The sequence below is a fragment of the Spodoptera frugiperda genome, chromosome 4 (assembly GCF_023101765.2).
Source record: "Spodoptera frugiperda isolate SF20-4 chromosome 4, AGI-APGP_CSIRO_Sfru_2.0, whole genome shotgun sequence".
Classification (NCBI taxonomy): Eukaryota; Metazoa; Arthropoda; class Insecta; order Lepidoptera; family Noctuidae; genus Spodoptera; species Spodoptera frugiperda.
This window is the reverse complement of record NC_064215.1, coordinates 9,767,882-9,793,796: the sequence shown is the minus strand read 5'-3', so window position 1 is coordinate 9,793,796 and position 25,915 is coordinate 9,767,882. Positions and strand designations below refer to the sequence as shown.

At 37.6% G+C, this 25,915-nt stretch overlaps 2 protein-coding genes across 4 annotated transcripts; one reads left to right on the top strand and one right to left on the bottom strand.

Annotated features, from left to right (window-relative positions):
• Positions 1-1,362: 1,362 nt before the first annotated feature.
• LOC118272467 (trimethylguanosine synthase) lies at positions 1,363-15,895 on the bottom strand. Of its 3 annotated transcripts, XM_050707980.1 has the most exons (11): positions 15,598-15,895; positions 14,538-14,682; positions 12,896-14,313; positions 10,646-10,850; positions 9,969-10,176; positions 9,359-9,440; positions 8,778-8,938; positions 8,615-8,670; positions 2,149-2,268; positions 1,785-1,907; positions 1,363-1,640 (listed from the first exon to the last, which is right to left on the bottom strand). In XM_050707980.1, exons 1-11 carry the CDS (start codon positions 15,735-15,737, stop codon positions 1,554-1,556), a joined length of 2,745 nt encoding a protein of 914 aa, XP_050563937.1. In that variant the 5' UTR covers positions 15,738-15,895; the 3' UTR covers positions 1,363-1,553. The 3 variants fall into 3 exon arrangements, with proteins under 3 accessions (XP_050563937.1, XP_050563938.1, XP_035444893.2); XM_050707981.1 differs by lacking the exon at positions 8,615-8,670 and having other exon boundaries at positions 2,149-2,324; XM_035589000.2 differs by lacking the exons at positions 1,363-1,640; positions 1,785-1,907; positions 2,149-2,268 and adding exons at positions 6,046-7,211; positions 7,835-7,957 and having other exon boundaries at positions 8,495-8,670.
• Positions 15,896-16,869: 974 nt separating this feature from the next.
• Positions 16,870-25,546, top strand: LOC118272615 (large subunit GTPase 1 homolog). The gene is made up of 10 exons (XM_035589228.2): positions 16,870-17,080; positions 17,721-17,944; positions 18,442-18,663; positions 18,943-19,063; positions 19,270-19,815; positions 20,251-20,403; positions 20,828-20,966; positions 22,364-22,566; positions 23,853-23,941; positions 25,172-25,546. Exons 1-10 carry the CDS (start codon positions 16,985-16,987, stop codon positions 25,293-25,295), a joined length of 1,917 nt encoding a protein of 638 aa, XP_035445121.2. The 5' UTR covers positions 16,870-16,984; the 3' UTR covers positions 25,296-25,546.
• Positions 25,547-25,915: the final 369 nt, after the last annotated feature.

Here is a 25,915-nt window from a genome sequence, read left to right as displayed (position 1 = left end):
ATTATTATTCTTCAAGTTGGAGGATCGAAATCATTCATTATTTTGTGTCTTGATCACAATCGTTTAGCGCTACGCGCCGCGCGCTGGTGTTATTGAAATACAATTTTGTATTCACTTAAACTTTGTCGACGCAGTGAACGACTTTTCAGTAACGTTCAAGGACAAGCTTTGACATAGAAATATTTATAGAGAGCTATTATAAGTAACTAACTAAGTAACTCCCAATTGGCTGCTGTTAGCTGCCTCTGTGTAGTACCGAGGGTCTACGCCGCGCGATAAGTCGTAGCAGATGACTACGAGATACTCACGCGGCCTACGCGCTACGCGCTACGCGGCTACGACAAGTCCACTTGGTAGTCGCCATAAAATACCAGAACATGTCTACTACGTAGCTCATCGTAACTAAGTCATTGAAGCTTTGTTAATTGGTCCCCACGTTCTGTGATTTCGTTTGAGAAAATGATATGAAAAACATCTACTTCAGAAATGACAAAATCATAGTTTGACTAACTAAGTACCTACTTACTTAACTACCTACATGGAAATACCAACTCCTATTCATTAATTAACGTGTTATTTAAACACTGTTACAAATCACAAAATACTTTAATAATACCATGAGTTACTACCACGCGATAGACTATAGTTCCGAAGTATCAGTAGGTATACTTAACTCCCGCATGTATCTGGGAATTCTATACAAAATGTACCGAGCAGTACATTGTCGTTGTGCTTCTATTGTTTATTACATTTTAGCGATCGATTTACAATTTTTAATTTTTGACTGCACGGTTGGTGCGGTGGCTGGGCAACTGGCTTAGTAGCGGGTTCGATTCCCGCACGGAGCAACTCTTTGTGTGATCCACAAATTATTGTTTCGGGTCTGGGTGTCATGTGTATGTGAACTTGTATGTTTGTAAACGCATCCACAACACAGGAAAAAATCCTAGTGTGGGGCAAAGTTTAAAAAAAAAATCTTTTTGTTTTTGAATGTGTTTGTTCGGATAATTTCGATGTTTCAAAAACCGACACTGAGCGTTGATTTATCTAAATATTGTGCACTACACTTAGCTTAACTTAGAACATTTTAACAATGTTATCAGTTATTGTCAACATTCTGCTGCAGAGACAGAGTGAATGTTAGCAGCATTCCCCCACAGGAGAATACCACATATTACATTACACTATGGAATTATAAATTGCTTTCGAACTTTAGGGTAACTTTACCGTAATTGACGCGTGCTATTTACCTCGGCAGCAGCGACGCGTGATTTGTAATCAGTTGTGAGAACTATCGGTGAACCATCGAGACTACATAACTCCGAAAACAATAAAGATTTTATGGAAATTGAAAAACCAAAATAATTAAGTAAATCATGCCGTTTATTTATAAATTAATAATAAAAAATATCACAGAATATCACAGATTTGGAATAATTCATTCGTTGAGTATTTACAACAATACTGCCAAGCGAGGACATCTCTTCTTGTGTGGAGGAGGCCCAAAGTCCAGGTGGGAACTGTTAAGGACATACTACTTCCAAAATCAGATTTCAGAAATAGTATGCCGTTATGCCCACGAGGCCTCTCCCTATATAATTTTTCTCAACCTCCACCCCCTTACGCGCCAAAGACACAATCTGTAAAATAAACAAACACATTATAAAATGATACGCCCCAACAAAAGAATAATCCATCGTAACAAACTTTTACAAACGTTGAAGCAATAGGAGAATGAATCAGAACACAATATATTTTGAGCAGAATGTGGGGCGATGTCTTACTTGGTCGCGCCTGGTGTTCCTAGGGAGGAATAGTTCCACATTGGGCGATATCGTCCGCGCCACTCGCATCAGCTCTGACGCCGGTCTCGGCCTCAGCATCGACTCAACGTCGTACTCCTTCGCCTGTGGACAACACACGTGTTAATGAAATGAACATTAATTCAATAAATACACTTTAAACGATATCATTTATCTAAGTATCATCTCCTGTATTGTTTCGTAAATAAGTTCTCGATCTGTGGATCGAACCCAATACTTTTTAGCAAAATCAACATCTAAAGAAAGACCTTATTACGTACTCGTAGCAACAATAATAATGGCAATGGACACTTGATGCCACAATAAAACTTTAAAGTCAACTTACCTTGGAATACGACGGGCCTCCCCATGGCGGGCTGAGGAAGACCATGTCTGCCGTGAGACGAGGCGCCAACTCGAAGAAGTCGCCGACAATAAACTCTATCTTATCTTCGACCCCGTATACCTTGGCGTTGTGTATCGCCATGTCAATTTTGTTGGGGTCTATATCGATGGCAATGACTGTTGGACATAATCAGAAATTAGTTAACAACACAAACACAAGAAATAACACTTAAAGAGCATTCAACTAATGGAGACAGTAGGTATCGAAGAAAGGTGTCACTTACCTTTGTTGCAGGTCTTCGCAAATTGGATCGTGTTCCCGCCGGCACCGCAGAACGCGTCCAACACTACGTTATACTCGTATTTCTCAGCTATGTGGCGCGCCACAACCTCTGGTGTGACGCTGAACCAGCTCTCGCGGTCCAACTTGATGCCCTCGTCGAACCTGTTGCCAAGGAGACAACGTTAGTTTCATTTAAATACCTTTTTTAAACACTTCTTACACTGGAGGACAAATAATACAGAAATAAACAACCACCTGTGGAAGAGAGAGTGCCTCTTATGCCAGTATTTGTGGAGGGCGGGGTCCTTCTCAATCTCGGAAGGCATACTGGTCTTAATTCTCCAGTTGTCTCCAGGACTATATTTTCTATTATAATTCATGTTGTCTGCTTCGCGTTGTAAAGCCAACTGATACGGTTGCAGTGTTGGGCACAGGGACTGACTATGCGCCTGAGCATTTATAGTGCACGAAGGGTGGCAGGTAACTAGCAATCATCTAATGAGCAATAAGGGAAAGAAAGAGACAGACGCAATTATTATAATATATTAACTAATGATCATGTTATATTTCTAACTGACTACTACTACCTACTAATGATAATGATTTAATAATTTAATAATAACTAATTACCAATTAGGTACTTACGCAGTTAAACGATGCTTTTGAATGGTACTTTTTTGGAGGACTTTCACAATCGTCATTTAATTCACATCAATAATGAATCTTGTTCTAATTATTACCTCTATTATTATTTACATAATCACGGGACCACAGGGTCCCGGACCTTTGGAAGGCGTACGAGGGGCCGAAACCAACTCGCAGAGGCCCGTTGAACAATTTTAATCTAAATGTAATGGGACATCAGCCGGCGATTATCCCTGTATGCACTATGGAAGTACACCAAAGGACAATCCCCGGTTGATGCAGGACTATTGTGAGATATGGTAAAAAGAAATGATAGGGATATGGGTGTGGGTGGCTGTGGAATAGTTAACCGGTTAACTATGGGGTTATTATTCTAATTATTACATTGTCTGTTCTTTCAAGATTACACTACAAGATTACAATCATAATTAGTAACCAAATTAGACTTACCTACATTTTTGTGAAGCACAATGCCAAACTATATGTCCGTTTTTATTTTCACGTGTTTTATAATAACGGTAGTTTCCTTGCATTAAAAGTTTTCCTCCTCGTTGCGATGCAATCATTTTAAATCGCGTGTTTTCCTTTTCCATAATTGTGATTCTAAAATAGAAACTGAACAATGTTACAATGTTTTGAGTTTATTATTTATCTTGGAGAAGTAATAATAAAAATATCTGACCTCAAGACAGCCCAATCACCCGCAATGGAATATGCAATCTCAGTTTATTCGCACGTAGGTATCGGATTATGAAAACTTTATGAAATTCTATTATTAATTAATTTACTTGTAGTAAGCAACAAGATGCACTGTCAACTTAGCTTCCACTGGCCAACAAAACCAATTCATGACAAAACAACTTACGTTTGTCTCAATGATTTTGTAAATACCCTCAAACCTTTCGTTTTTTTAAACGCTGATACAAGTTCCACAAAACGTCGTCTTGTAGTTGCAAATAGTTGGTCATTTAAGTGTTAACAATATATTTGAATGTACCTACTCATATTTATAACAAACAACACTCAGTTTTCACAGTAAAACAGTAACTACCTGTAATTTATTTAGGTAAATTGCTTATTATTCTTATTTACCAGTATAAAAAACGATTCTTATACATAGCTGCTAGCGAAACCGGCGAAACCAAAGAACAGACAATGTTCCTATATACAAATAGGTATTTGTTTGTCTATTTGGCCGAAATGACCACATCAATATTAACTATGCGACGATTCAATTTTCGACGTTTCATCCGCGGATGCTATATTTTGCGGATGAAACGTCACCTAAGTCTACTGGTAAGGTTTCAATATTAAATAATAATAAAAAAAAGCGCGGAGGAGGAGGATAAATCTGCGGTAATAAAAAAAACCTACCCTAAACCTAACCTAAACCTAACCTAAACCTAACCTAAACCTAACCTAAACCTAACCTAAACCTAACCTAAACCTAACCTAAACTTTTTCAGCCTCGCAGGGCTTTTCATCAGGTGTAGTTTATTATACGGACCTTGTGGAGTCCAGAACAAATTTCCGTGCGTTTAGGCGTTTTTGTCATACCTTTTATTAGAAGCAAGTATAACAGCTCTAACAGTTGTGCATTCTCTTTTGTGACTTAAGGCTTAAGTCATTCTGTCTCCTGCATTATGTTCACCGAGGGAAGTGGAAACTATCGTCGTTTCTTTTCTTCTTCTCTAATAATATCTTCTGATTTATTTCGTTGCGGGATCCAAGACAGTCCGGTGTTCCGAAGTTCCGGTGTTTTAATGGTTGTATCTACTGTAGATCCTGGCTTACAGGAGTTGCAGCGATATGGGAGGTTGTGGCGGGCTTGTCCCAAAAAAAAGCCTCACAGGGCCTCTTCCAACCTACCGCTAACGTGGCGGGACCTGCCGCAAACATAGCTGTAGGTTGAAGCCTGCCGGGTGTGGTGACCCCGTAAGGGGTAACCCTGGTCACGATTTCAGGCAGTAGAGAAACACCGCAGTGGTTTTGCCGGTAAGTGGCACGCCCTACGTCCCAACTACGTAGGAACTCCATAAGTATTACCATCGCAATAAAAAAAATGGAATGACGTATGTAAAGGCAGTGCGGAGCGTCGAAACAGCTGGATCGGGAATTCGTCAAACGAATGTAACACTGCCGCACAACTGACATATTATACAATGTGATAGGGGTGGGACTTCTAACCCTTTAAGGCTGAGTACTACATCTAATTTTATCGACAAAAAAAATAATATGGGGGGTTGAACCCCCAATTAAAAATATTGAAAAATAGCGATTTTTTCGGTAAAAAATATTCAGAAATGTTTTTTTTTCTCCCCAAAACATTATCAAACATATGAAAAAAGTAATGAATTAGTTAGCCAAGGTTATTAGCTACCGTTTGTCGTTTTTTTTTTGTTTCTATGACGCATACAACTTTTGATATCACATAAAGTACAAAAAATATTAAAATAGCCATAATTTTTAGGGGAGGGATTCGACCCTTTCGACCCCTGACTTTTGTCGATAAAATTAGATGTAGTACTCAGCCTTAACGGGTTAGAAGTCTCGCCCCTATCACATTGTATATATAAGCGAAAGATCTGATAAAAATAACTTAAGACAGTTTGCAAGTTTGTATTGGTCAAACTATAACTCTTTACATAATGTGACTAAAAATGCAAGTTGACTTCTGCACCAAGTCACGGGCTTATGTAAATAGTAATAAATTATTTCTTACAACTTTTGTGTAAGGCGCTGGATTTTTTTGTTTAACCATCTTTTAAATTTCCGCCGCCTCTCAATTTTGCCGCTCCAAGTAATTGCTCGGTTTGCTCTCCCTGGATCGGGTCCTGTATGTGTTTATAAGCTGCTCAGCCAAGCTGCGTTTTGCGAGACTCCTAGCCTGTTGTCAGAGGTTTGCGTGCAAATAAACCCAGACAAAATTTCAAAGGTAGATCAAGGAAATTTAAAAAGAAAACTAAATAGTCTCTTACTTAACATTTATGTTTATTCTTAAAATACCAATTTTATACATTATGTTATTGTCGAAATAAAATAAGATAACCTTTGCAGCACAAAGAAAGGAACACAGTAAACTAGTTATACCGTATGGGGAGACCTCTTATGACTTCATTTAATCCACATATTTGTTATCATCCTGGCTGACAATATACGAAAAATGAACTAAATAGGCCCAGTAGTTACGCTAAAAACTGCGTTATAACCGCAGCGCCGCGTGTCCGTAACATTCCTAGACAACCTACAACATCACAGTTCTTCTGTGGTCAAGGTACATGGAGCTGTTCACATTGAATTAAATACATACTCTATTAATTTAACACATTGAACGCCGTGGTGGTCACCGGTGACCAACGTTAGCGAGGGATTTGCCTTCAACAGTTTTCTTTGGCAGTCAAAGACTTAATTATTTATTTTGTTTAAAAAGTCAATTTTAAAATATTTTGCTTTGTTGAAATACTTTTAGTTTTATTTAAATCATATGAGTGATCTCCATACTGTATAACAATGAAACTGGATATAATGTACAACATATTATATACAAATATAAAGTAAACATAATGACTAGTAGTTTACATATTACATACTTAATAACTAGGTACTATTTGAAATCTAGATACACTATTTCAAAGAAGATTTGCATTAATTCTACTAACAGTAATGGAATTGCTCAATATTTTGACGAAATGTTTAACATTTTTACACATTGACGTAATATTAAAGTTTGAATATAATGTACCTACTGCACTAGTAGACATTGAGTTTAAAATCTTATTGGATATATGGTAAGTATCTGTACCATTAGTACGAGTTTGTTTTACATTAAATTAAATTAATCGAAATGAGAGGGTTTTCGGTGCTCTGATTGGTTGGTTTATTCGAGCCGGCCAATCAAACTCGTACTAAGGGTACTGGTTACTATTTGAATGGTTTACCACAAACATATGCATGTGCGTAAAGATATACATAGTAAAAAGTCACAACACTGCACTAGTTTAACACTGATGTGTATCACTTTAAACTGATTCACGATGATTTTAGAAAAAGTACGCCGTTATAGCTACGAAACGTCTATCAAGGAAGCTCTGCTCTATTTCTACGGAGCATCCGACCTCTTTCGCAATAGATATTATCTGTAACAAAAAAAACATATTTAACACATATAGTCTTCAGCACGTAACTTGGTTTTTTTTTAATAATAAGTAAGTTCCACCAATCGCACAGGGATTGATCCTCACAAGCATCGTGCGCAGACGCGGCGACGTTTCGCTGACTATAATAGAACGTCCGCATGCGCGTATTTTTAGTTAAAGAAGTAATTTTCTTGAAAAAAAAATGATAAAAAAATCTTGCCAAGTTATCTGCCAACCTTAATACGCCGTGGTGGTCACCGGTGACCGACGTTAGCGGTGGATTTGCCTTCAACAGTTTTCTATTGGCAGTCAAAGACAACAACAAGAGAGTCATAACAAGGCTAGCCATAGGAACGTAAAAGCAATATGAGAATGAATCAGAACATAATTTTATTGTAACTTTCGTGAGACATACTATATTAATTATTATGTTATCGGCTTACTCACGTAAAATTTTGACCAGGAACACGACTAGTTTCAAGCCATGCTCACGACGCGGCAATTGTCACGGAATGCTGCTCATGAATATGAGCCTCTAGCATGGCTTGAAACTAGTCGAGTTCCTCGTACACATAATTAATTTAGAACATAATTATTATAAGCATATGCTACATTTTTCTTACCTGGTCGGGTCTAGAGTTTCTCGGGATGTACAGCTCCACATTAGGTGATATAGTTCGCGCCACTCGCATTAGTTCTGACGCCGGCCTCGGCTCCAGCATCACCTCAATATCGTATTCTGAATTCTGTAAACAAGACAATAAAATAAGCAAAGAGCTAACAAGATGGATACAGAGCGTCGAGAGGCTCGAGGTAGTATACAGCTTGCCTGGGTAGCATAAAGCAAACTTGACAAGAAGTCTTTAATAAGTGAGGGATAACCATGCTTCGGCACGAATAGATCGGCTCGACCGGAGTGATACCACGGCCGACGTGAAACAACGCTTGCGTTGTGTGAGTGAGGTTACCGGAGGCCCAATTCCCTCCTTCCTAATCTTCCCAATACCCGTTTTCCCAACAACCCTTAAATTCCTAACCCCCAAAAGGCCGGCAACGCACTTGTAACGCCTCTGGTGTTTTAAGTGTCCGTGGGCGGCGGCGATTGCTTACCATCAGGTGATACGTATGCTCGTTTACGGCGTGTTACATAAAAATAATGTACACTGGCAGGGCAACAGAACCACCAATTAAAGATTGCGCAGCGAGTACAGCGACTCAGAATCTCTCTAAAGGATCGAATCCGATAATCTGAATATCACAATAAAACTATAAAGTTAACTTACTTTAGAATACGACGGGCCTCCCCATGGCGGGCTGAGGAACACCATATCCGCTTTAAGATCTGGCGCCAACTTGAAGAAATCGCCAACAATAAACTCTATCTTATCTTCGACCCCGTATACCTTGGCATTGTGTATCGCCATCTCAATTTTCTTGGGGTCGATATCGATTGCAATGACTGTTGGACATAATCAGACATTAGTTAACAACACAAACACAAGAAATAACACTTAAAGAGCATTCAACTAATGGAGACAGTAGGTATCGAAGAAAGGTGTCACTTACCTTTGTTGCAGGTCTTCGCAAATTGGATCGTGTTCCCGCCGGCACCGCAGAACGCGTCCAATACTACGTCGTATTTGTATTTAAGTGCGATGTGAGATGCAACGCTCTCTGGTGTGACGCTGAACCAGCTCTCATGGTCCAACCTAATCCCTTCATCGAATCTGTTGCCAATGAAATCAAGCGTTAGAATAGGGTAGATGACAGATTTATATTTTAATGTCCGTCTTGTAGATTATATTATTTTAAAATATTAGACACGTATTTTTTATTTTCTTTCGGAAACAAATACTTTCGAAGATATATCGATTTGAAATATCGCGTGACGTCACTTTTGAGTACGTTTTATACTCAATAGTGACGTAGTTAGCTCCCACTCCTAAACTTAGACACGTTCTATAAGCATTAAACATAAAAAAAATATGTGTCTAATATTTTTTCATTACCTAACTGACGGACTAAATAGATTTTTAATTTTCATACCCCGTCATCATCTATTCAGTTACTACAAAGAGTCTCAATTGAAAATTACATTGATTTTCTTATTAGACAAGTTTCATTTCAAACTGAAATAAACAACCAACCTGTGGAAGAGAGAGTGCCTCTTCTGCCAGTATTTGTGCATCCTCGGGTCTTCTCTTAGCTCCGCTGGCATGCGAGAGTTATCTGCAAAAATATATTTTCTTATTACTCTAATTGTTTGTAACAACGTTTGGTGACGGACATAGGCCAAATTTAGTAGGCAAAATCGCTGGCATCAGCTATTATGCTTTTTGATCCAATGACTTCTCCTTTCCTACTCCTGGTTTTCGAGCCGGAACCCCGGTAAACCCGCTAGGTAGTCCGCAACTCCGGGTCGGCATGAGCCCTACTAGCTTCATATGTGGTGGTTCAACCGACACGCACACCAAGATATCACTAACTTCATCTCTACTAACTAATATGGTTTGGTCATGATGGAAGATAAATAATCTATTATATAAAAATAAGTCGAGTTTTCATTCCTGACGCTATAACTCCAGAACGCACGAACCGATTTCCACGGTTTTGCATTCGTTGGAAAGGTCTCGGGTTCCGTGAGGTTTATAGCAAAGAAAATTCAGGAAAAATTCAAGAGAAAAGCAGGAAAATAGGGAAAATTATTGGTGGCGAAACGGAGTTCGCTGGGTTTGCTAGTTTTCTATAAAACCTTACCATTACTATGTTGAGATCCTTCAGTTTTCAGCTCTTTCTCATCGTCATCGGCGTCGCAGGGTAATGCAACTGCCGCTGCTTCCGACAGTTTCGCCGTGTCGTCTTCCAAGCTTGGATCTTTGGACATGAGGCGTGGCGTACCGCTGGACTTCAGTTCCGTGCAGTCATCATCCGTCTGCATTTCCCTTTCGTCTGGAGAATCCTTTGGCTAAAAGATACATGTAAAATTATCAGGTTGTTACTGCTTCACACGTTCCGGCTAATCTCGAACTAATGTTTGAAATAAAAAAATATATATTTTGTATTAGCATCTGCCCGCAGCTTCACCCGCGTTTCCGTGGGATAAAAAGTGGCCTGTGTTATCTACTTATCTCAGACTATAATCTACCCCTGTTCTAAACTTCATCAGCCGCTTTGACGTGCTTCAGTAACAAAAATTCAGACACACCACTAACTCACAAACTTTAACATTTATAATAACTATTACTTAGATTGTACAGTTCATTATTATATCGAAGAAAGTATAAAACATCAAGCTTTGACCAATAACAGTAGATCAGCGGGTAAAACAGTTCGAGGATAGTTACTTTTTTTTATAAAATAGGAGGCGTCTTAAGAAATAGTACACTGTTTTAAACTTCTCCTTTAAACTACTAAAGTATAAATAAAGAACTCACCTGATACGGATTGCCATCTTCATCGAAATAAGTCTTTTTATTGCCCATGTTTTTCCTTAGCCTAGGCGGGCGCAGTTTGCTCGGCCGCTTCCTATAAATCAGCTCGCCTTTCGGCAACTTGTCAGTGTCCACGTGGAACCCCATCATTTGTATAGTGCTCTTTATCTTGGCTTGAGCTACATCTTCTTCATCATCAAGTTCATGGCTGTTAATGGAATAATTTTATTAGTTTAATTTAATGAGACTGCTTCGTTGGCCGAGTGTTTGCAAGTGCGACTGCCGGGCAAGGGGACTGCCGATTCCCGGGTCGGGCGAAGTATTGCTGGGCTTTTTTCGGTTTTTCGAAAATTTCTCAGTAGTAGTACGGAGTCTGGAGCCCGGTATATGGCAATAGGCTCGCCTATTACATGGGACTTACAACATAAATTGTGAAATGTGGGTGGACACAGTGGCATTACGTGCCATAATGTGCACCTCTGCCTACCCCTTCGGGGATTAAAGGCGTGATATGTGTGTGTGTGTGTGTTTAATTAGTTTGTTAAAGAGGTTGGATGTAAGAAACCTGGCTGACAAATACGTACAAACATAATTTCTCGCCTGTCTCCCATGGGGTAGGCGACAATAAAACATCTATTGCTATATATCTTACACATCTCGCTTCATCATCTGACTGACAAAATATAGGGTGACTGGTAATTAGTGAACGATATTTAAACGCGTGGTTGTACTCACGAATACAAACAACTTTTCCAAAGAAACTTTTTTTGTATACTCATTAGTTTGGTTTTTATCACAATGACAAAACAACAAAATTTATCGCACGCGTGCTTTCGCATGATCAACGGTTGGCATCTTCGATCAACAATACCAACTAGATAACGGGTCACGTACAAAATCAAAGCCAAATGCCGTCCGCGTGAATTTATACCTATATAGCTGCATTTATTTTTAACGTACTAAGATAAAAGTTTTAAAACAGTTTTAAGTTAAACCTAATTTCAACCATCGCACCTAGTAATAAAGTCACAAATCTTCAAAATATTATCTTACACTTACTATCTTTCGTAACAAAAGCAATAAACCTATTCTGTCACTTAGAAATGAAAAGACATAAGTCAAATAACATTAAGTGTAAAACCAACTTTAAAGAGCAACAAATAAAGTACTATTTCCTGTCACGGCCTTGTGAGCTACAGCGTTTTGTTTCGTGTCAGTTTGCTTTGTCGAATATTACTAAAGGAGGTATGGAGTCGCGTTCAACACTAAAATAATTTATAATATGAACGTAAAAGTTTAGTTAAAATTATGTATGTTGTTATATTAGGCACTGCTGTTTTAACCAATCGACGACGGTTAGTATTTCCGGATATATCCGATTTATCAAAGTGATCTGAACATATGACCGAATTCTTAGCTGGCTTATAAAAGTTATCTTCTCTTTCTCTGGCGACAATCGAGACCCATTCTGCACACGTAAACGGATTGCTAGGAAAACTAAAAAAAAAAAGAAATAAGTAACTATCTAATGAGAGTTCAAAAAACAGACACAAAAGTAGCATTAACCTATTTGAAAGTTCTAGTAACAAATTATTTTAAATTATTACCTACAACATAAATCTACTCCATGCGTCTACTGTTCTGTTACACATGCGTTTGGCCACGTATTGGCCGATCTTGGCCAAATGTTTGTAGCGGTTATTTAAAATCGGTAATTTTGTTCAAAATTAAATATTATTTGTTAATTTAAAAATTATAATATAACTTAATTTATATATACTTACCGAAAGTAAGACACTCCGGCCGATAAATTGCTTTTTCGGGCATTACTTTTGCAACTCTTGAATTCACATTGCGGCATTGTGAAACGTGTTTACATTGGCCGTGTTACAAGTGAACTAAACAAAATAAGAGCTCATGTCTCAAGTGAGCTGTTATTTATCGAGACGTATTTTTGCGCCGACCCGATATCTAGTTGGTATTGTTGATCAACGGTTAGCATGGAGGCGCCCGCGTTATCGGAAGAATAGTTGGTATTATGGAACTTTCATTTTTATCATTATTTTTATCGTTTTAATTATAGACCAAAAACGTAAGTAACAAAAGTTTTAATAAATAGAAGTTTGATTGAATAGCTGACTAAAAATATCTTAAAAGGAATACAAATAGACATTTTATTTACGACCCCCATTGCTTTAAGTTTACGAAACCAAACATCTAAATTAATCATAGAAAAAATTAACAGCTTCTTACCTCCGTTTTAAGACCACAGGCGTGTCTTCTGGCGGTTCATCGTCGCCACCACCGGTATAAGAACTTGAATTATTATTATCATTGCTATTCACATTTCCAGTACTATTTGAAACAGTCGTACTATCAACCACATCCATTTCAGCCTTTTCGGTACTGTCTGTGTTATTCGTACTATTTTCTGTTTTATCAGCTGCATCAGTAAGTTCATTTTGCTTTGCCTGCTCTTCCTTCAACAAGTTCTGTAGCAAAACACCGACAGAAGTTATGTATCTTCCACTATCTTTCTTCTTATTACTGGTAGCATAATAATTCCTCTTTTTCTTTTTTTCAGCTTTAGGTTTGTCCTCTAAAGAGATCTGATCTGTTTGCTTTTGTATTTCGATAACTGTGGGCGTTTCTTGAGAGTTTCCTTCACTGTTTTCGCATTCTATTTCCAAAAGTTTTTCTTCAATTTTCGCTGGTTCTGGTACAACTTCTATCTGTATTGCTGGCACATCCTTGGCTTGAGCGATGTGGTGTTCTGTGTAGTGCGCGTAATGCAACGCGTATTGTTCTCCAAAATGTTTCTTCCATAAATATTGCCAATATTGCTCAGGATCTAACTCATCCGTTTGTGCTTCTGGGTTCTCGTACTTTTCTTCTAAGTTCACTATCCTAGTCTGATCATTGGATGGGTCATCGGACGAGGATGACGACACACTGTAGTCAGTGTCTGTAGGCGTAGATTCTGATGTGACGTGGCTAGAAGTAACGTCGTAGCTTGATAGAGTGAGCCTGGTCACGTTAGTCATGGAGTCCGTACCATCTACAGTTCTCGGACTTAAAATTCTGTCATGTTCAGAACAAGATCGACGCCTAGCTATCGGTAACCAACCTTCATCTTTACTTAATTCGTTATTTTTATCAGCCTTCTCTGCTTGATTTTGAGAATTACGCTTCTTATAAGGATTTACTTTGGAATCATAAGAGAATTTCCTTTCCCTCATTTCTTCGTCTTCTACTTTCTGGCTAGTTTCAGACTGTTTCTTATAAATCTGATCAACAGAATGCTGCTTAGGTATGTTGTTCTCATCTAGAACTAAGTCCTTGTTTTCGTCCAAATAGGCTGGGTTGATGTAGTCACTGTATTTCTTTATCCAGGATGCCCAAATCAGTCTTTCTCCATGAATGGCCCAGAATTTTTCCCAAGTATCTTCTGCTAAATAGTTTTCTGGAGAATCTGGGAGGTCTTCGTCCATTCGTTCGAGTTTATCATGAGCTTCAAAGTGGTAATCTTGGTATGTAAGATCTGCGCCGCTGTCACTGGGCTGTAGTGCGTGGGATATAGTACCGTGAGTGTGACCTGCATCATGCTCGTCAGTAGAACAGCAGTTCTCAGTGTGGGATGCACTGCAGTAGCAGCTTGCTACATCGTCTCTCTATAAAAATGAATACATAGGAAAACATAAGTAACAACATAATTCCATAAAAAACATTGTTTGTTTATGTAATATGAATCACTGTAAACGAGCAGACGGATCACCTGATGGTAAGCAATCAGCGCTGCCCATGAATAATACTTTATTTGATTTTTATTTTTGTTGTATCTGTCTGTGCTAATTTCTGCTATTTTAGTAATAAGGAGAATAATCAGATTACTTACCTCACATTTATTTTTATAAGAAGCGTCTAAGGAGAAATGCACATGGGAGTGGTCCTCCAAATCTTGAGACTGTGAGTCCCGCAGGACTTCAACGTCGCTTTCACTGGCATACTCTTTGTCCACAAAGTATGTGTCAACGCCATCTCTGAAACAAAGAGAGTAATTTATATTTACTATAATGTATCTGTCTTGCAGACTAACAAAAAACTAAGTTAAATTTTACATTTGTTTCAAACAAATACACACACAGACCAATTGACGGCTCAACACTTCCTTAAAATTTAGTGAACATGATTGTTGATTTTGGTTTTGCATGGTTTTGTTTATATTTATTTATTCATATTTCATAAAAACTAGGCATTAATTCACTAAATTATTAGTTTGATATGGATTTTCATAAAAAAAATACAAATATTTAATATTATAGTTGTTGGTTATGTTAAGACAAGAATTTTTAAATTAGTTTTCATCTAAATTCATAGGTTAGTTCAATCCATTGTTTATGATATGATAACTTGAATGCAAATATGGATATTTAACTGTTCTTGATAAAGCTGCATGTAAATCTACTGAGATGAAAGTGCAAACAAATAACAATTGACAAAAAAATGTGTAATTGATTGAAATTGATAAAAATAAAAAGGAAAAATCATTCAAGTATTGTACTTAGTAGTAAAAATATTCTTTACCACAATACTATGAATACCTAACTAAATTATTAGCTCTAAATAAGAATAAGTTAATTTCAGTAAATATTACTATCATTTTTTTTTGTATTCCGTTGTGTTATATTTAAAAACATAGGTAGGGATAATATTTTTTTTTGTCAGTCACGCCTAGTCATTACGAAGTATGTGTTGGACTAGATTTATAAATATAGTAAGAATAAACAGCAATTAGCAAGGAATGTAACCAAAATAAACAACATTGAACTTTATCTAAAGAATTTTAAAATAGTTATCGCCCATGATCAAAATCTCCCTCCATTTTTGCATAAAAAAATCCAGACCACGAGTCGATCATTAATACTTTTAATAAAAGAAATGATTACTTTACTTACTTTATGTACACTCTGCTGCAGTAACAGTAAATATAGTTATCGTCATCATCCATATCTTCTTCATTATCACCACCAAAATAAAAATTAAATTCAGCAAGTGTCTCACAACGATGGTAGTGCTCGTAGTAATGAGACATCATTTTCTCAACGGTCTTTGGCACTTTATCCTTTAATTTAATTGATTTTGTGTTAGTCTAGGTTTTTACCAGTCATAATAAATTGAGATTTCACTTATTACAATATTTTTGTAAGTTCTGAAGAAAATCGAAGTCTCGCTCGTTTGACTGCTAGCCTTACAAAAAAAGTTAAATTAAAAAGTTGCTGTCTATGATCAAATGTCTATTAAGTCTATGGTCACTCGCTTACAGTAACGTTCAGTTTTAGCATTTTTTTAAGAATACAGTCATCATCATCATCAGCCGAGAGACATCTGGCCGCTGGCTCCCCGGCAATGGACAGACCACATCGCTCGGAGGACACATACTGGCTGCTGTGCCAGGAGGGTGACGGTGACCGAGTGGCGACCGCGGACCGGAAGACGCTATGTAGGCAGAGCTCCCACTAGATGAAATACAAAGTAAAAAGGCAACTTTTATCTCATTGCGTTCATTTGCAGATATGAATCAAATAAAAGAACTATGTCTTTCGTAATTCCAACTATATTATGTAAACCATCAAAAGGATATTAATAAAAAGGTGGTACAATACTCAAGATTTTTATTACGATACTTAAGATAGAACAAAGTGGGTAATAAGAACAAGAAGCATAGGCGTAGCCATGGGCGGCGGCGGGGCTTCAACCCCCCCCCCCCGTGAGAGGTTAAGATTGTTTTTTTATATCATGAATGAAGGAAGTTCATGAGGAAAGTTTTGTTCGTTTTACTTTCTTGAACCCCTCCTGATACTAAAACCTGGCTACGCCTATGATAAGAAGTACATATCTACAATCAAAATCTAAAGTGCAAAGTAAGTAAAAGTAACTACTCTCATTCTGCTCTTCATGTAATTTCTTATGTGAACGAACGACAAGTAGAACAAGTTCTTACGTAGATAAGTACTACTATTTATTTAAGTTTATTAATTTATTGACTCAGGTAAGAGTAGAGTTCGTGTTCTTACAAACTCTAATCTCACGTGGGTGGGGGTAACGAACGGCTGTTACCCTTACCCACACGCTCCCACGCACGTTACCCCATTTTAATTTTCTCTATGACGAAAATCGACAAACAAAAACAAAAACAACACCATGTGTTTTGAGTACTGTCAAACTGTCATTTTCACATTGACATTTCAAAAAATTCATCGCAATCATTTGAGCACGCACGTTTTCAAATTAGATGCCGATTATATCTTGTAATTTGCCGTAATATACAGTGAACAAATTATAATGGGGAAGAAAAATAAAGATTCTTTAGGACGCGCCCTTATTAAGGACCGATTTGCAAAGAATCGCCACCGAAAACATGTGGAGGACAACACCATGGTTAGTATTTGTTTTTATATTATTATGTTTTGTCTTATTGGTTCCATTTCAATTCTTAATGTGTACCGTATTTATTTTATTACAAATATTCTAAGCTGTATTACTAGTCTTTGCTTTAACATCGACACGATTATTGACAAAAATTAACAATTTAATAACCTTGAACCTTATAAATATTTCATGTTTCAGGTAGTATTAATTTTTTAATCAAGATTTGCATAATATGTTGTAATATTGATAAAATATTAATACTGAAAGTTTCCTGTTCTTATTGGAAAATAGACTTTGAAACTTTAATTTATCGTTTTTGAATTTGAACTAGTTATGTCAACCGAGTCTTAAAAGCATCTCCTCTTCATTTTAATTCTGCTACTTCATTATCATTATCACCTTAGCAGAAATTATTAAATGTTAAGCATAACATTTAATCATTTCTGTTTCTAAGTATAATAACTATTGTGAGACATATAAAATTAACTAAAAATTACAGTTTACCCTTGTAAATTAATGTAGAAAAGCTCTATTAGTTTCGAGTCACAGAGGGAATCTTTATTATGAGCTGCATGCGCAGATGTTGTGATGTACGCAGTCTACAGAATAGGCTGATTTTTAGTTAATTCCTCTTTCATTTCTTCCACAGCTCCATACAACAGAAGTCAACGATGGCTATGATTGGGGCCGTCTCAACCTTCAGTCCGTCACAGCCGAGTCGTCTCTGCAAGAGTTTCTCTCTACCGCTGAGCTGGCACAGAGAGAGTTTACTGCGGAGAAGCTCAACCTGAAGTATGTGAATACTCTCCCAAGTGAAGTGGAAATGGCGACTTCACAGCCAAACTTTGACCAGCCTCTTACAGTGCCACGGAGGTGAGTTTAATTAGAAGAGTTGTTAAGTTTATTAGTCTGTTTTAATTTTTCTTATGTATACTGTCTAAGATGGCCTTATTCACAAACACACTGTCAGTACACACTTGGATATTAGAATTATTTTTTTATGATGCTTATGATTATAGTATACATATACATAGTCATGTCACATTTACTCCATTAGATTTAATGTACTTTATAGGAATATACACCTTTCTTACTACCCGACAAAATACTATGTATTCCATTCTACATTCATTAAACCCAAATTTGGATTCTACCAAATTTATAGATAGTTGCAAGTGCAACTACCCAGTAAGTACTGGGTAAATTTGGTTTATTTTGACCCATATGGGTTATACTTTGATCCAAATCCTATATCCAATAGGAATCTAGGACAATGGATATATTAGTTGGTTGTTTATCATTGATCTAAAAGTTGGGTCAAAATTACCCCTAGGGTCAAATAAAACATAATGTTTCATTACATATTTCAGACCTCCATGGCATCCAGGCATATCAGCAGAGGATCAGCTCAACCGTGAACGGGAAGTGTTTCTAGAATGGCGCCGACACTTGAACGAGCTACAAGCCTCACTTGGCGCAGCGGTCACTCCATATGAAAGGAACTTGGAACTCTGGAAGCAGTTGTGGAGGACCCTTGAGAAGTCAGATGTTGTATTGCTCTTGTTGGATGCTCGGAATCCTTTGCTATTCAGGTAACTATGTCCTATGGTATACACTATCGAGAGTTTAGGACTGTTTTTTCCTTATCTGCAATCTGTCTATAATTTGTAGAAAAATTTGTGTGGGAGACCATGCTTCGGCATGTATTGGCCAGCTCGACTGTAGTGATAAACAACGCTTGCGTTGTTTCATGTGTGTTTCTTGTCAAAACGTTGTGGGAGTGAGGTTACCGGGGGCACAATTACAGTTACGAGGCATAAGTTGACTTCACAACATTCAATGATATAAACGGAATTTAATTTTTATTTCAGATGTGCTGACTTAGAGAAGTATGCCCAGGAACAGAAGTGTAAATGTATTCTCTTATTGAACAAGGCAGATTTAACTACTGAATATGAACGGAAATGTTGGGCAGAATACTTCACTAAAGAGGTAAGTTACAAGTCTTCTGTCATAATTATTCTGCCATTATTGCCATACTTTCTTGAATGAAGTTTTTGCATTACCATGACCATGAATTAACATATTTGTTGACATTTCAGTAATTTCAAAAACATATCATTTCATTACCACACATACTCACCAATATTCGACAAAAAAATAAAATTAATACTAATTTAAAAACAAATCTCTTTCAGAATGTCTCAATAATATTCTTCTCGGCAGCTAAAGAAACGAATGAACGTAAAATATCAGAAGTTAGCGAGGAATCAATACCTGAAGAAATAGACTCAGAAACAGATTCCGCAATATCAGACACAGAAGATAACTTAGACGATGATTCTGTTGAAAAAGAGGCTTTAAAACATACAGAAGAAGATATAGAATTGTTTAAAAAGCAACTAGGGGATCTTGACAAGGCTGTGAATGTTACTGCTGATAGAATAGATAGGATTCAAGAAATATTAGACAGGGTTGTGGAAAATTTAAAATTAGGAAAGCCCATAGAAGATTATCCTGTTAGAGAAAGCACGGAAAATAATGAAGGAACACAAATAGAAGAAGGAAATGAACCTAAAGTTAATAATTCACATGAAATATTTGATAGAGAGAAGCTTCTAGAAGTACTGAAGAGTCAGAAGGTAGATAGGTTAAAGAATCCTCCTAGATTGAGCGTGGGTATGATCGGGTATCCTAATGTCGGCAAGTCTAGTTCTGTCAATGTTCTAATGAAGACTAAAAAGGTGAGAACTGTTTGATGTTATTTGTTGTTTTTTGATGAAACAATGAGAAATGGATGGTGTATGATGAGAGGGGAATGGGAATAGTAGGGACTGTTCCCTTAGTACGAAATCCTGTATGTAAATGAGAGCGTGTTCGGCGCTCTGATTGGTTGGTTTATTCGAGCCGGCCAACAGGCAAAGCAAACTCATACTAAGGTTACTGGTGTTTATGGCCAATGTCGATTGCTTAGCACAAGGTGAAGGTAGGCTAGGTAAGGCTACTCTATTCTTCTTTATGGCATAGGTTGGCATCTGAGCCGATGGATCATCCTAGGTATGGTAAGCAATCGACCATGCCTATGGTCAGGAGCTACAAGTGTGGTACTGGGCTTTTGGGACTTTGGGATTCGCGATAAATTAAGTTACATAATAAAACTTTAATATTATTTGTCTCAGGTCAGTGTAAGTTCGATGCCTGGTCACACACGGCACATACAGTCGTTGATATTGGACGAAGATATAGAACTGCTGGACTGCCCCGGTCTAGTGTTGCCAGCGTACGCCGTCGCCCCAGACCTACTGTTAACGGCAGTGTTGCCAATTGATCAAGTAAGTACAGGTTTAGGTAGATTTTTAAGTAAGGAACTATAATAATTTCTCAATTTTCTTCTTTATTTAATGTTCAAAGGTCGTTAGTAGTCAACTGCTGGATGCAAGAGGGTTTGCCATAATGTCAAATGCTTGGCTGGTTGCTGCTGTTATGCTAGATAATTATGCTGCTCAGACTAGCAATGAAATGTGTTGTCTTTGTAATAACTATCGTGTGACACTAAATTAACTAATAATCACGGTTTACTCACTTACATTAATGGAGAAAAGCGTTTACTAGTTTCGAGTCACACAGGGACTCTTCATCATGAGCAGCGTGCCCAGACGCGGCAACGTCGCGTAGCCTACTTTATTAATCAGCTCTTACAACACCCACATAAAGAATAAGGGTGATGACTTTATTGAATACTTGCTTTAATTAAAGATGCGTGCCCACGACGCGGCGATGGCCCGTCTCTGCCAGTTGGTCAGCAAGCACACGTTCGCCGAGAAGTACGGCCTCTTGTTGCCGGAGGACGACAATAAGGAACCGGATTACAAGCAGATACTTACTGCTCATGCGTGTGAGTATCTATTATTTATTTTATTTTTAGCCATGGTCGTCCCACTGCAGGGGAATCATTACCCTCCTTCCACACCTCTCTAAGCAGAGCTTTCTGCGGCCAATCCTTATCGTAGGTGTCAAGTTCGTCCTGCCACCTCATTCTAGGCCTGCCGCGACGTCTGTTGACGTTGAGTGGATTCCGCTCAGTTAACGAGTTGATTGTTATTATTATTTTCTATTGTGTCGATATCTTCTGTGTCGTGGTTGCATTCACACATATACAATTCCACAACACACCAGAAACAACTATTTGTAGATCACACAAAGAATTGTTTCCTGCAGTCATCGAACCCGCGACACGCTGCATCGCAGCTGGTTGCCTAAAGTAACCGTCACGAGAAGCTATAAATTATGTAAACAAACATCTTTTACTAAGTAAACATTTTATACTGCGAGATAATAATAACTTGAACATATTCAATCGACATGAAATATGGACGGGTTATATGAAAGTAACAACCTATTTAATTTATTCGAATTATATTTTAACGACGCAAAGCGCTATCGTTTGTGTTTCTTGGTACCGGAACGCGTCCGTCGCAGGGATTGTAAACTATCAGGATGCCATTTTGAAATAAACAGTCATTCGAGTTTCGAATGCTTACAAGTTTGTTTCATTGCTTTTCATATATCGCTGATCTGGTTGTTATTGTTAATTTTGTTATTGTTTCGTTATCACTTTTTACTTTTACGTTGTGAACTCCTGAACACTTGTTTACAAAATTTATAGCTTCTCGTGACGGGGACTTTAGCTACCGTGTCAATCTTTACACCTTCAAGAAAACAGCGCACACAGTTTTTGAAAGCCCTGTAATGCATTTGTAGATTTAGGTATTGCGTATGTTTATTACTGAATTTGATGATTACAGATTGCTTACACTCGGCGAACCGTCTACTCCAAGAGGAGTATCATATTATATTCTCGAAAATAATATTATTTATTCCTCTATGATGATACATATTATGATTCCTCTGTCTAGTGTTGCGACTGTCCATGGAGTATGTACCACACGTCTATTATTACGTGTTCTATCTGCTTGTTTTCTGGCGTTTTAGTCAGTAAGTCTGATACTCCCTTTCGCTTCGCACAAGGCGGAAGACGTAATTGATAATTTCCCCCGCTCCCCAGCTTAAAAGCCCCTCGATTCCATAAAAACTAATAACTATGTATATATTTATTTATAGGAAACTCAACAGCTTACTTTTCTAAGTAGGTACATGATACGGTATATGTGACATGAGGTTCTTAAGCCAATAATAGAGTTTCACAGCATGCATTATATAAAACTAGACAGTGGCGGAAAAAGGTAACCAAACAATATAACTAAGAGCTAAACAACTATGTTCTTTCTCCAGTCAACAGAGGCTTCATGACGGCGGCAGGTCAGCCAGACCAGTCCCGGTCAGCTCGCATCATGCTGAAGGAAGCGGCCAGTGGACGGCTGCGCTGGGCCCAGCTACCGCCCGGCTGTGAACCACAACCACTCGACGATATGCTGCAGGAGAGGAAGAAGAATGAGAAGAGGAAACCTACTCCTCGGGAGGCGAGGATGGTTGAGGTTAGTCAATGATGATGTAATTATTTAAATGATGATGCAAGTGTGGGAGATCATCATCATTTACACGATTCAGCACACACACACATTTCGGTACGAATGGGCCGGCTCGACCGGAGTGATACCACGGCCTCACCGAAAACCGACGTTAAACAACGCTTGCGTTGTTTCGTTGTGTGAGTGAGGTTACCGGAGACCCAATTCCCATCTTCCCAATCTTCCCAATCCTCGATTCGCCAAATAACCCTTAAAATTCCTAACCCCCAAAAGGTCGGCAACGCACTTGTAACGCCTCTGGTGTTTCAGACTCGGAACTGTCTCGAATCTCGACCTCAACAACCGAATCGAAACGAGAGAACGTTCGGCGCTCTGATTCGTTGGTGTTTATTCGAGCCGGCCAATCAGAGCGCCGAATACGCTCTCGTTTCGATTATTTTAAACGTAAAGCAAACTCATACTAAGGCTACAGTTCTACACTAACACCAATTGATTGGTCCCTCAACTTGACTTACTCAATCTCCATAGCAAAGGCCCCTCTATTACTTTTTACAAGAAACAAAATGTTCAACTAAATGTGTTGCCCTATATTAATAATGTACATTGATAATGTTGCCCTCAATAACCGTTATTATAAGTTTTAAAGCTCGTAAACACCTCGTTTGCTTGTCGATACTCGATAAATGTTTAAACATGTCGGCTTTCGATGTTGTAAATTGTTGATCATTTCAAAATGGAGTCGTTTAAAATTATTAAGCAATAATTTTCTATAAATTTTGTAATTCAAGTTCCGAAATTCCTAAATACTTTTCTATTTAAAACTAATTTATTCACTTGTCTTTTATCTAAACCTATAATTATAAAATCTTCAAAAAGCTACTTCCGCGCGGTTTCACCCGGTCTGCTCGGCTCCTATTCGTTATAGCGTAGTGTTTTAATAGCCTTCCTCGATAAATAAACTATTCAACACAAAAATAAGCATTCAAATCGGATCTAGATTTCTTTTTATAATAATTTTGACGCGTAGAAGTGCTCTTTTGTAACCTATTTACAAAAATAAATTCATTGTTATAAACAAACAAACTCTTCAGATTTATATATTAGTAATATAATATGTATAAATAAAACTCTCAAAAGGCTGGCAACGTACTTGTAAATTCTCTGGTGTTAGAGGTGTCTATGACCGATCACGGTTGTTTACCATCGGGTGATCCGTCTACTCTTTTACCGGCTTATACCATAAAAAACTACATATTCTTGTTTCATTTAAATAATATAATCTTTATCTACAGGGTTGGCTGAACAAATCCAACGAGATTGACAAGGCTTTCTTCGCGATGCAGAAAAGCGCGGCCCACGTCAAAGGCAAACCTGTGTTTGGGTAAGAATACGCATGTTTAATGTCTAGATCCGCCTATAAATATACCTAGATATGTGTAGTCGATGTACCAGTAGTTAGAATGGAAACTAAATGTTATATATGTCTATATGTCGCAAATATTTACTGTACATGGTATTTTTAAACAATGTTCTAAGGTATCGGAGTCTTTTTATCGAGCGTTGGGCCGAAATGGCGTTATCGATTTTATTATTCGATTATTTATGTCGTAGTATCGATTTTTTTATCGATTGTTTCATGAAATTGATACAGGCGAGGCGGGCGTTGATTTTGACTGGTTTCAAGTCAAATCGTTTTGTTATATTTAGGGCTATTAGCTCTGGTATTTGACGTCTTATTTTTCTTTGCTTTATATATAGGATAAGTTTATACATACAATATCACATACCAAAGATTTATCCGTTCTATTTATCGACAGCAATGTGAGTAATGATGTGCTTACGCTCTCATCTTTCTATAGATGAGCTGAAATCATAACACGCGCAAATCAAAATGAAACATCACATAAGAATTCCAATAACGTTGCTATGGCAACAAGTTTTATTTATAGCTCTTGCAACGAACGTGCCGACCTCCAAAACAGTAAGGTGCAATATAAAAATATATACGCAGTCATATTGGCCAAGATGAAAGATATCTCAGCGTTATTATCAATTAGAGCTAAGGGAAACCTAAATAAACTTTGCGAAGACGAAATGGCCACCCTGGATGCCGGCCAAGTGTTAATTCATAAAGTTTGAGCATCTTTATGAGATGTGCTAACGTCGCGAAAATTGGTCTCTAACCTCGTAAGACTCGGGGCCTTTTCGAAACTAAATAAACCATGTACGTTCTCTAACAAAAGTAAAAGGAGTAAGATAGACTTGAGTACTTTGAACTGGCAGACGGCTTAATGAACTAGACTGTATTTATGACACCACTCAGCCGTGTACACTAATACATACAATTGACTATAGTTTTTATCTTATTTCAATCTTTCGTAGCTGAATGTACTTACCGAGAGTTTGTAATATTTCTAATGGCGCGCAATCTGCGTAGGCCGAAAAATTTTAGCTGTTTTCATAAACTAATGATGATATATATATTTTTTTACCGAAATAAACTTTCCAAAAGACTAAAATTTAGAGCTACTTGTCGAAATTAATCTTTTGAGTTATCATTATTTGAATTATGAGTTTTATGTCGTAAGAAATAAGGTATATTTTATTGCAGCATTGCCGGGGCGCAATCCGCGGACACTCAACTGAGCAAACCCTGGAAGCAAGAGAAGAGACACGCGAATAAAAATAAAAGGGAAAAGTTGAGGCGAAAGTATGCTCACTTAGATGAGCACTGATGTTAGAATGAGACGCAGATATGCGACTTTTCCATGTGTGAGAGAGATGGCGGTATATTTATTAACCTGTTGTGGACAAAGTCTCACAGTATTGGTATTTCAGACTGCTCAGTTCAGTTGTTTTCAAATATAATATTCTATAATAAGCCAGGCATTTTATAAGTCCAGGTTATTCTTGTATCCTCACTGTACCTATATCGTGTTCGGAATTCCGTAAATAAACAAAAAAATAAATGCATTTAATGAGATCACATTTTGTTTTCTTTTTTTTTGACAGCTCAAAGAGAAATTCCCGTGGATTTTGGCCAAAAAAGATCTTTATGAAACACGCGTTTCCTTTATCGTAAAATGTTTTATTTTTAATTCGAAATAAATATCTGTCAGTGTACCGCAGTTCGGCCGGAACGGAATTTGGCAACGTGGATGGTGTGAAATTGAAAAAAGCGTGACAGTTGCATTTGCGACTATCTATCATATTAACTAACTACACTACTAAAAGCACTAGGTCTTGTTTTCAACGCACTGATTTCGCTAATTAGGCGTTAAAACTAATTTTTCTTTTAAAATTAATGCTCTAGTCTTAAGAAAATAGTAAACAATCTAAGGTCACCGCTCACATA

What these genes read in the sequence shown, in the direction of transcription:
- LOC118272467 (XM_035589000.2), bottom strand. Translation starts at nt 15,737, where the DNA reads ATGATGTCTCATTACTACGAGCACTACCATCGTTGTGAGACACTTGCT. An exon ending in GAGGCCCGTCGTATTCTAAA is followed by an intron (nt 7,958 to 8,494) that starts GTAAGTTAACTT and finishes TCTTGTTTACAG; the next exon opens with AATTCAGAATACGATATTGA. An exon ending in GAAACTCTAGACCCGACCAG is followed by an intron (nt 7,212 to 7,834) that starts GTAAGAAAAATG and finishes TTTTTGTTACAG; the next exon opens with ATAATATCTATTGCGAAAGA.
- LOC118272615 (XM_035589228.2), top strand. Translation starts at nt 16,985, where the DNA reads ATGGGGAAGAAAAATAAAGATTCTTTAGGACGCGCCCTTATTAAGGAC. An exon ending in CGGAATCCTTTGCTATTCAG is followed by an intron (nt 18,664 to 18,942) that starts GTAACTATGTCC and finishes TTTTTATTTCAG; the next exon opens with ATGTGCTGACTTAGAGAAGT. An exon ending in CAGAATACTTCACTAAAGAG is followed by an intron (nt 19,064 to 19,269) that starts GTAAGTTACAAG and finishes AATCTCTTTCAG; the next exon opens with AATGTCTCAATAATATTCTT.